The following is an 11952-nucleotide window of genomic DNA, read 5'->3' on the forward strand; positions in this document are numbered from 1 at the left end:
TCAAGATACTGTCACCTGCCATACAGTCATGTTGGACAACTGATTTTCTACTTTCCTCGAATTTGACAGTGACATTGTTGATATTTGCTGGGGTTTATGACATCATTCGCAGGAACAACTTTATAGTACTAGAAATATGTGTTAGACATTATGTCATTATGTCATATGTGATTAGACTGTGTTACGCACAGCTGTCAAAGGGAAAAATCAATGTTTTTAAAATGTTTTCTATGAAAAAAACACATTTTATGACAAAACATCAAGCTGATGGTGTTTGCAATTATACATTTAGGGCATTTAGCAGAAGCTTTTGTCCAAAGTGACTTACAGTAATTCATACATACACTGATGGCGGTGGCTGCCATGCAAGGTGCTAACCAGCACATCAGGAGCAGTTTGGGGTTCAGTATCTTGCCCAAGGAACGACGTGCAGACCAGAGGAATCGAACCAGCGAACAAGACACTGGCGCTACCCCTGAGCCACAGCCGCACATTATAAGGCAAAATAAGTGAATTTAGTTAACACGGTACTTGCTGCATGTTCTCTGTTGAAGGGAGCAAAACGTTTGATACAATTTGGTGCATTGTGTTAAATCAGTTCAGCCAAAAATTCAGCTGATTGCATGGTAGGTCTTTGTCATCATCATCACTATAATCATCATCATCATATAGATTACATTCACCATTAGTGCACCCAAACTATTAATTTAGTCAGATTACAGAGTAATATACACAGTTAAAAGACGTTGTGGTAGTTGAGAGGAAGAAAATAAGAATAATACCAACATATACTTGATATAATGATATATTTACACAATATAAATATTTACAAAAGATTTTTCTCATAACATTTAACATATTTTCCATTTAAAGAACAGGAGAATCTTATCTGAATGGTAACAATCGACATTGGAAATACACATCGATAATATTATCTTTGTTATTTTTAAGTGGCAACAACATTCAAACAGCCACATAACTTTTCCCTCCTTCAGTCTACTCAGTCATACAATGACATGGAACAGATTTCTGCTAGAAGTCTATAATAATCCACAGTGAATGGAGAAAATACACACTCGCTGTAACTGAATAAAGGCACTTAAATGCTGTAACAGTTTCATCAAAGCAAGCTTTGTGTCTTTGGCTTATATTTAACATACTGAATAGTCAGTTGCTGTAAAAGAAAAGCACTATGGTGTATATACTTTTAAACCTGATATGACACTTTATATAGTTTGAGAACCAACACTGACAACAATTTCAAAGAGGGCCTGTGAACACACAGCTGTCAAGAAGTAAAACATGGAGGAGTGTTTAACAGAGTGTTCAGTTACTTTCTATGAAACAGTAAACATTAAATCAATTTACACTGTTATTGTATTTTGTAGTGTTTGTGTTTGTTGTGGTTCAATGATATAATACCGTAAGGCCAGTAGTAGTTACTATAACACATTGAGACATGCAATACATCAATTAGTGAACTATAACATAAACAGAGATATTATTTGAATGTTGCAAGACAATAAAAGCAGCTCATTAATATCAAAATGAGTAAAAGAGAAGAAGAGACATGTTCTAAAAAATCACAAAACTAAAGTTTCAACACAAACTGTGTGTTGAGCTGTACACATTTGAGGCTCAGTCTGATAATAAAACCCTGAGAAATAAAACTCCACTCTGAGATATTACAGTGTGTAGCCCAACAGAAAAGCATTCCTCCCTTTATGTAATATTAAATGCCTTTGTAACAATTCACCATATGCGCACATTTACTCATGAATATTGTGGGGGACTGGGGTTTACAGGGGTATCGCACAGGATGATGGGAATCATCACTGTGAGTTCAGAGGAAGACGACACTTTAAGGCTCACCTATAGGAGACACAAGAAAACAAGACACAGACGTGAGATTCATCATGAGGCTGTATTAAAGAACCAGATAATAATCAAATTCTGATCCACTGAAAATCAAAACACATACAGTATTATTACTTCAGGTTATTATACTGTTTAGAGGTATTTAAAGTAGTACATTAAAGCTCTCTGAATGAAGGATTTCTTCCAGCATCTTAAAATTCTGCACCTTCAGACCATCAGTCTGTTGTTGGTACTAACCTCAATAAAGTATTCAACCTCCAGGATGCTGCAGTTAGAGATGGTCAACGATGCAGACGAGGGTATAGTGAGCATGAACTCAGTGTGCACGTCAGCGGTGTAAGCTCTGATGGGCTGTCCAGTCGAGGAACTCAAGGTTTTGAAATAAATCCTCCGGCTGACCCTGTTGTGGGTGTAGAAACCCTGTTTCTGCTTCAGTTTTAACTTTGGGGTAGCCTCTCGAGATGAAGCATTGCTAAAGTCGCAAATTATTTTTGCAGTTTCACCTGAGGGAAGAACAGACACAAAATGCACAATTTTCAAGCATCACTATCATGATTATTAAATGGATGGATGGGTGTATGATGGATGGATGGATACAATACCAGGGATGAAGGCTTTTTTCTCTGAACTGGCTGTAATTGTGATGGGACCCGAGGCACACCACAGGCAGCACACTGTCATAGTGTTGCTGCCTGAGAGAGGAGCCTGCAGAAAAACAACACAGAGACAGTGGTGGAGAACAAGCGAGGGATGGAAATAAATGCATCTGATGAATCGTTAAAGCTGCTGAAAGCGTCATTTTAGTGAACTTCCTGTCTGTTTTGCAGTTAGCAATCCCCTCCCTCCTCTCTACATCATCACATAGCAGCAAACATTTACAAATCACTTACAGACAGCTCTGGCTGGTTGATATCAATGCGGTTCATGAAGTTTAACTCTGTCACGAAGTCCTTGGACAGATGCCAGGGTCTGTTGATGCCGACTGTCAAGGTGTACGTTATCTGTCCATGAACCCCATGGAAGGAAGATGGGAAGTCACTGCATTGTTACAAAATATATATTTTTCAAGCTGGAGACAAGACAAACATCTTGGTGCAGAAAAAAGTTTCAACAAGCTCCGAGAAAACCATGTTAAGGCATCACATGGTAGAAGAAAACAATAGTAATGTACCTCAGTTTAGTAATCAGTCTTTTTCTAAATGTAATGGTAATCTGTGCACATCAATATACCAGAGAAGCTGTTGACATGTCCTGGTTTCACTCTCATGTCTTTCTCCACTTTGGGTGAACTGACCCTGTGGTCATTTAACTACTAGATGGCACTGAATGCTTTATTCTGACACCCTCTGTGCATCACTTCATATAAACCATAACTGAACATAACTTAATGAAAACATGATATGACATTTCAAACCCAAATGTCATATTTCTTCCAGATGCCCATCAGTTCTTTCAGGACTACTCGTGGAATAAGCTTCTCTGTGGCATTATAAACACAATGTTTATCAATACTTTAATAACTGCCCTTTGACAGATTAATGATACACAATACACCCATAAAGACCCATTAAAAACTGACAGCACAAGGCAAATAAAAACTCCTGGCACAAGTTAACTTGACCACATATCTTTTCATACTTGCTCTATTTAAGAAGGGAACAGACCTGCCAGCAGTTTCCTCTTAGTTATGAGATTTTCTCTGGAGTGGAGAGAGGGAGAACATATTGTACAAATGACCAGTCACAACTTTTGCTTGGCTTCTTACAGATGTATAGAATGCTGTGCATTACTCAATATATCAGATTTGCCCTTTGGTGGTTTGTATCTACTGTGTGTTGAAAAATATTTATTTTGCACTGGAAAACTCTTAAAATCCAGATCATGCGACATTAGTTGGGTCTGTTCAAAACAGTCATGTTGTCTTCCATCTTGACAACAAGATTTGTAGGCCAGGGCATCTCTGCAGCACTACAGTGTGTGGCTATTGTTCAATATACTTGCTAAGTCTTTATAAGCGGGACTTCAGGCTTAAGTTCAGTGTTTGACGAGACAGATCATTTCGAAGCAGACAGATCCAAAATGAAGAAATGTAAATCGTCATCTGTTATAAAAACTAACTGTCCATTAATCTCCTCGTACTGGGAGACTCAGACTGGACTGGACACTCCTGGAAGTTTAGCTTATTGATAAGCTGTCCCATAAAGCACAGGCATCCCTTATTTCCTTGATTTTTTTTGCTTTTATTCATCAAAATAGGGCAGAGTAAGGAATAAGAAGCAACTAACAAACTGAAGTAATACACTGTGTGATAATAATCCTGTTGCCTTTTTGCCTCCGGAGCTGATGTTCTGTTCAATAACAGATCCCTGACACAATATCCCGAGCTAATGTTACAGTGTGACCAGATTTCAGAAGGCCTGCAGTGCAAAGGTCATCAACCTTTTTCACATCAAGGACCCACAAACTGACAGAAATGTATTTATTTAAATCCTCATTAGAAGCACATGCATGTGCCTCTAGTCTTCCTGGGCTCCCAAGTTAAAACAAAAACAATAACAATACAGACATGAAATAGGAAAGTACAAAGAATTGAGAATTAGAAAACAATCAAGCAAACTTTGCAGACACGAGAGGAATTAAGAATGAGGTGATAGTAGAGTACTAGCAGTGCCGTCATGTATAGAATCAGAATAAACACAGAAAAATGAAACAGAAAAAGAAAAAACATGCATCATGTACTGTGTATATGGATGAAACTGGAGCAGAAACTTTTAACAGAAAGAAAAAAACATTTGATAAGATTTAGTCTGGAATTATGTTTTTAGAGGTTTTCTTATAGAAAGTATATGAAACCATTGACCAAAACAGTGACACATTCCTTCATCATGTTACTTATTGATGGAATTATAGTTAAGGATAGACTGGCTATCGACCTGGTTGATTATTTGGATTATTCTGCATTTTATTATCATTATTGGTATTTTCTTTGTCCAATTGCCAACAAAATAAAGACTTTTAAAAATGTGCTACTCTGCCTCTGTTGCAGCATCCCCGTGTGTCTGTAGTCACCACTCTGTGGTCTCACTCAATGTTCCGCCCACAACAATATCTGATTGGTTACACGTCAGAACTGTAAGCCTATCAAGACTGAATAACCTGAATCTGCAACACCTAGTAACTAAAGTCATCAGATAAAAGGAATACATTACATACAATACATACATAGAATACAATCAATCAATCAATCAATCTTTATTTGTATAGTGCCAATTCACAACAAAAGTCATGTCATGACACTTTCCAAATTGAGTAGGTCTACACCATAGTCCTTGATTCATTTATTTACAGAGCCAACATTTCCCCCATGAGCAAGCACTTGGTGACAGTGGCAAGAAATAACTGCCTTTTAACAGGCAGAAACATCGGAGCACAACCGGACTCAATGGTGGGCGGCCATCTGCCTCAATCAACCGGTTGGTCGAGGCAGTACGTACAATATATACATAAAATACATAAGTAACTACCTAGAGATTGTACTTAATTACAGTACTTGAGTAAGTTGCATTTAGTTACTTTCCATCACTGGTTGATCTAAATTTTGAGACTACAGCAGATGTATATTGGTATGTATGTGCAAGTGTAGTATGTATGTGCAAGTGTAGTATGTATGTGCAAGTGAAGTATGTATGTGCAAGTAAACTATGTATGTGCAAGTAATGTATGTATGTGCAAGTGTAGTATGTATGTGCAAGTGTAGTATGTATGTGCAAGTGTAGTATGTATGTGCAAGTGAAGTATGTATGTGCAAGTAAACTATGTATGTGCAAGTAATGTATGTATGTGCAAGTGTAGTATGTATGTGCAAGTGTAGTATGTATGTGCAAGTGAAGTATGTATGTGCAAGTGTAGTATGTATGTGCAAGTGAAGTATGTATGTGCAAGTAATGTATGTATGTGCAAGTGTAGTATGTATGTGCAAGTAATGTATGTATGTGCAAGTGTAGTATGTATGTGCAAGTGAAGTATGTATGTGCAAGTAAACTATGTATGTGCAAGTGAAGTATGTATGTGCAAGTAAACTATGTATGTGCAAGTGTAGTATGTATGTGCAAGTGTAGTATGTATGTGCAAGTGAAGTATGTAGGTTTGGCCGAAATGGCTTCCCGTAGAAGACAGCTCAGACATACATACCCCTGTGGGAGCTGGCATGTGAACGGATACATATGCGTGCCAGGCTGAAGTTTTGTCCCACCACCAGTAACTGCAAGAGGAACACAGACTGAGTGACTTTGCTCAACAATGACTGACTGTGTCCAGATTGTGTCAGTGTGGTCATACCGCTGTTTTCAGGCACGATGACGCTTTTTAATTTAAAGAAATCCAAATTTGCCGAGTAGTGTCTCCGGTTGCCTCGTTTCCCTCCTGAACCAGTGGACCAGTGGACGTTCGCCTTTCCTTTCATTGCCATCGTTATCGCAGTGACAGTCGTCTCCTTTGTGAGCTGGAAGGAGATGTTTCCTGTGATTAGATCACCACTGGAGAAAGTACTCCTCTCGTTCAGGGCGTTGAGATTGATGATGAAGTTCTTGATCGTGTGCTCGAACATCGTTGAGATTCGAGTTCAGGCTCAACAAACAAAAATCCCACAACAGACTTATCTGGTTTATGAAAAAGCAAAACTTTCCGTCAAAGTAAATGTGCAGGAAACACCCGTTGAAAATAAACAATACACCAATGCGCATGCGCCAGATGACCAGCCCTCATTAAAGGCAGAGTAACGAATAACACACAAATACGCGATAACAGTGAGTCATACTGCAATAGACTACAAGTTACAAACCACAGGAGAATATTTCACATATTGCACAGAAATAAAAAGGAAAAACCATGTGAGTTAAAAATTAGCAGTGAATAGGTTTAATTACCAAAACATATTTATATGATATATATTATATATTTTTTGAAAGACATGTCGGTGGTTAAGATGAAAAATCACAACACATATTAAACATATACACTAAACACATCCTTACAATAATATAGTCCCAATCATTTTTCTCATTACATTTATAATGCATCATGTTCTTGAGGCTCTTATATTCTATACCTGAGACAATCCCTTCAAGATTCAGCTGGGATTTCACACGCTGGAATATATTTTCCAGAAGTCTTTGGTATTGTGTAAGTGGCAAAAACATTCAAACTGTAACACATCTTTCCCCCCTGAGCTCCAATCTACTCAGTGATATCCTGAAACAGAATAGATTTCCTCTACACGTCAACAATAATCCATAGTAAACAGTACACAGATAAAACACACACAAAACTTACTCTGACAGCTGAATTAAGGCAGTATGGTGCTTTAACACAGCTTCATCAAGCAAGCTTTGTGACTTTAGCTTATATTAAACATACTGAATAGTCACTTGCTGTATAAACAAAGCACTATGGTGTCAATACTTTTAAACCTGACATGACATTTATGTAGTTTGATAACCAACACTGACTACAATTCCAGTTTAAAAAGCTTATACAACAAGTTAAAACATGGAGGAATGTTTAACAGACTAATCAGTTGCTTTGAGACAGTAAACATAAAATCAGTTTACACTGTTGATGGTTCAATGATAAAATAAAGTAAGGCAAGCGGTGATACCACCTGCAGTGGTAATTATTATAACACTTTGAGACATGCGATACATCAAGTAGTGAACAATAATATAAACAGAGATAGGATTTGAATGTTGCAATACTATATAAGCAGCTTAATAATACCAAATAAGTAAAAGAGAAGAAACATGTTTAAAAGTGCATATGAGAAAAAAATATATCATAAAACTAAAGTTTCAACACAAACTGTGTGTTGAGCTGTACACACTTGAGGCTCAGTCTGATAATAAAACCCTGAGAAATAAAACTCCAGTCTGAGATATTACAGTGTGTAGCCCAACAGAAAAGCATTCCTCCCTTTATGTAATATTAAATGCCTTTGTAACAATTCACCATATGCGCACATTTACTCATGAATATTGTGGGGGACGAGGGTTTACAGGGGTATCGCACAGGATGATGGGAATCATCACTGTGAGGTCAGAGGAAGACAACACTTTAAGGCTCACCTATAGGAGACACAAGAAAACAAGACACAGATGTGAGATTCATCATGAGGCTGTATTAAAGAACCAGATAATAATCAAATTCTGATCCACTGAAAATCAAAACACATTCAGTATTATTACTTCAGGTTATTATACTGTTTAGAGGTATTTAAAGTAGTACATTAAAGCTCTCTGAATGAAGGATTTCTTCCAGCATCTTAAAATTCTGCACCTTCAGACCATCAGTCTGTTGTTGGTACTAACCTCAATAAAGTATTCAACCTCCAGGATGTTGCAGTTAGAGATGGTCAACGATGCAGACGAGGGTATAGTGAGCATGAACTCAGTGTTCACGTCAGTGGTGTAAGCTCTGATGGGCTGTCCAGTCGAGGAACTCAAGGTTTTGAAATGAATTATGTTGACACTTTTGCTGCAGTAGTAACCCTGTTTCTGCTTCAGTTTTACTGTCGGAGTAGCCATTCGAGATGAAGCATTGCTGATGTCACAAATTATTTTTGCAGTTTCACCTGAGGGAAGAACAGACACAAAATTAAAAATGTTCAAGCTTCGTTATCATGATTATTAAATGGATGGATGGATGGATGATGGATGGATGGATACAATAACAGGGATGAAGGCTTTTTTCTCTGAACTGGCTGTAATTGTGATGGGACCCGAGGCACACCACAGGCAGCACACTGTCATAGTGTTGCTGCCTGAGAGAGGAGCCTGCAGAAAAACAACACAGAGACAGTGGTGGAGAACAAGCGAGGGATGGAAATAAATGCATCTGATGAATCGTTAAAGCTGCTGAAAGCGTCATTTTAGTGAACTTCCTGTCTGTTTTGCAGTTAGCAATCCCCTCCCTCCTCTCTAGCAGTGATCACTAGACATAGCACTACACAGGACGATCCTGTTAAGTGCAGACAGGACCACCTCTATATGGAGTTCTCTGTCCTGATTGGATAAAATGGGCGGGGATACCAGAAGATTTCTTTTCTCTTTTACTGCATGGGAGAATACCACTGCAAAGTTAACTTCACACTTTAAAGGAAATCGGTTTTTCCAAATATTTTGAACTTCTTGCAGCTGTGAGTACTGCCTCCATTTCATCACTCACTGCAGCCATGTCTTGTAAAAGGTCCTTGTGTCAAAGTCACAAAAGTTTTCAGACCTCTATCGTCTCAGTTTTATGCTTACATGTTGCATTTTCCTGAATTAATGTGTTCAATCAAATTACCACTCAGCAAACTTACAGTATAGAAACTGTACAAGCTAAACATAAAGTGGGAGGAACACTGGAGTTAATAAAGGCCCATCAGCTCTTTTTTAGCTGCTCCTCGGCAGGTTTACATGATCACAGTGACTTACCGACAGCTCTGGCTGGTTGATAGCAATGCGGTCCACGAAGTTGAACTCTGTCACAAAGTCCTTGGACCGATGCCAGGATCTGTTGATGTCCACTTTCACGGTGTATTTTATTTCTCCATGGTATCCACTGAAGGAAGATGGGAAGTCTCTGCATTGTCACAAAATATATATTTTTTTACAAACTGGAAATAATAGGAACAGATCCAACCTGGAGACAAGACAAACATCTTGGTGCGGAATAAAGATTCAGCAAGCTCCGATGTTAGAGAAAACATTGTTAAAGCATCTACAGGCCCTGCGATCACATGGTAGAAGAAAACAATAGTGGCATACCTCAGAGAAAATACTGCATGTCTTTCTCCACTTTGGGTGAACTGACCCTGCGGCCATTTAACTACTAGATGGCACTGAATGCTTTATTCTGACTCTCTTTCTGTATCATATAGTATAAACATAACTGAACAGAACTTAATGAAAACATGAGACATGACATTTCAACCCAAATATCATATTTCTTCCAGACGCAGATCAGTTCTTTCAGAACTACTCGTGGAAGAAGTGATAACTGTCCTTTGATAGGTTAATGGTTCACTTTGTAAAAGTACAAAGTATTCTTCTCTGACGCTACACAAGAGTATTAGTTACTTCTGAACCGTTCCTGATTCATGCATATATAAGTCCCAACTCCTGTTCTGCTCAGTGGTCATGGTCACCACTCCATCCCTGTTACTGCTGCAGACTTGTTGGTTTTTTGTCAGTATGTCAGGGTTTTCTACCCAAAAAATGACTTCTTTACAGTTATTTGACTAGTTGTAATTAGTTACTCCCACCCCTGATTTCAACACAAATCTTTAGTTTTTAGTAAAGTGTGACTTGTCTGTACTTGTGTACAACACTGCTGCAACAGAGACAAGGAGAGCTGTGAGAGCTTGCTCGACAGTTGAGGTTGAGACAGAGATGCATTTTCTCCTACAATGTAAAACATTCAACGAAACCAGGAACATCTATTTTAACAAGTTCAACTCTGTAATCTCAGAGTTCAAAGAGCTGAACGACATATCAAAATTAAAAATACTCCTGGAAGAGGGAGATAGGGCATACCTTGCTGCCCAATATGTGTCAACATGCCACAACCTGAGGGACAGTGAGTGACCGACACACACACGCACGCACGCACACACACACACACACACACACACACACACACACGTACGCACGCACACTGAATTGAAGCCAGTTGAATTGAATTGAGAGCTGCAGAAAGCTCAGACATACATACCCCTGTGGGAGCTGACATGTAAACGGATACACATGCGTGCCAGGCTGAAGTTTTGTCCCACCACCAGTAACTGCAAGAGGAACACAGACTGAGTGACTTTGCTCAACAATGACTGACTGTGTCCAGATTGTGTCAGTGTGGTCATACCGCTGTTTTCAGGCACGATGACGCTTTTTAATTCAAAGAAGTCTAGTTTTGCCTTGTGTACTTTCTTGTGTTTCCCTCCTGAGGTCCACTGGACGTGCACCATTCCTTTCACTGCCATCATTATCGCAGTGACAGTCGTCTTCTTTGTGAGCTGGAAGGAGATGTGTCCTGTGATTAGATCACCACTGGAGAAAGTACTCCTCTCGTTCAGGGCGTTGAGATTGATGATGAAGTTCTTGATCGTCTGCTCGAACATCGTTGAGATTCGACATAAGGCTCAATAAACAGAAATCTGTAATCTGGTTTACGAAAAGGCAAAACTTTCCTCACAGTGAAAAAAGGCCAAGGAGACGTACACAAAAATAAAATAGTAAAACAGACTGCGCATGCGCCGATCCCACCGGCCCATCCCCGGTTTGAGGCAGAGTCAGGGCCTCTTGTTGTTGCACAGGACTGATGAAGATGAAGAGTTTCTGCTCACTCAAAATACAAAATGTATCTAATTTCTTGCCTCTACATTACGTCTATACTGATGAATGGCAGTTTTGGTTTTACTCACCCAGGTCACAGGTGTCATTTAGACCTGGGATGCTGAGGACATGTCCCCATCAGCTTTTGTCACCATCACACAAAAGCAAAATTTGTCCTAAATGAAAAATGGCTTGTAAAAACATGAGCCAACAAATAAGAACACTGAAATTAAACAAACTGGCTGCTGCTGATTCTGGTGTGAAATGACACAACTTTAACACACAACCTGATATGTAGGCCTGCAGTACTCTATAAACTAAGGTTAAGCAACAGCCTACAACATGTGCAAGAAAACTGCTATTATGCATTATATAATACGTATGTTCAGCATATACTGAAAACTCAGAATGTAATACATTAGATGGACTGATCAGCCAGAATAGACACAAAGACTGCAAACAGTACAGCAAACACCTTCCCTACAGATAAGATAAGATAAGATAAGATAAGGTAAGATAAGATAAGATAAGATAGAACTTTATTTATCTTATTTTATCTTATTACAATGCATAATAAGACAATGACTTACAGATGCATGCTTGAGTAGTTTCAGATTTTCCCTCCCTTCTCCTCTTAGACATTGTGCACTTTGGTTGTAAATAAGGCAGCTGCAATTTTATTTTTATTTTTCAAAAATATGTGGCCATA

General features: G+C 38.7%; 2 protein-coding genes across 2 annotated transcripts; both read right to left on the bottom strand.

Annotated features, from left to right (window-relative positions):
• Nucleotides 1-789: 789 nt before the first annotated feature.
• On the bottom strand, nt 790-6547 carry LOC140996798 (arrestin domain-containing protein 3-like). The gene is made up of 6 exons (XM_073467288.1): nt 6217-6547; nt 6070-6139; nt 2769-2916; nt 2481-2583; nt 2116-2381; nt 790-1872 (listed from the first exon to the last, which is right to left on the bottom strand). The coding sequence occupies exons 1-6, from the start codon at nt 6482-6484 to the stop codon at nt 1774-1776; spliced, it is 954 nt and encodes a 317-aa protein (XP_073323389.1). The 5' UTR covers nt 6485-6547; the 3' UTR covers nt 790-1773.
• A 1216-nt stretch (nt 6548-7763) lies between these two features.
• On the bottom strand, nt 7764-11029 carry LOC140996724 (arrestin domain-containing protein 3-like). Its single transcript, XM_073467200.1, has 6 exons — nt 10774-11029; nt 10627-10696; nt 9348-9495; nt 8606-8705; nt 8241-8506; nt 7764-7997 (listed from the first exon to the last, which is right to left on the bottom strand). Exons 1-6 carry the CDS (start codon nt 11027-11029, stop codon nt 7899-7901), a joined length of 939 nt encoding a protein of 312 aa, XP_073323301.1. The 3' UTR covers nt 7764-7898.
• Nucleotides 11030-11952: the final 923 nt, after the last annotated feature.

Source organism: Pagrus major, chromosome 5 (assembly GCF_040436345.1).
Source record: "Pagrus major chromosome 5, Pma_NU_1.0".
In the NCBI taxonomy this organism is placed as follows: Eukaryota; Metazoa; Chordata; class Actinopteri; order Spariformes; family Sparidae; genus Pagrus; species Pagrus major.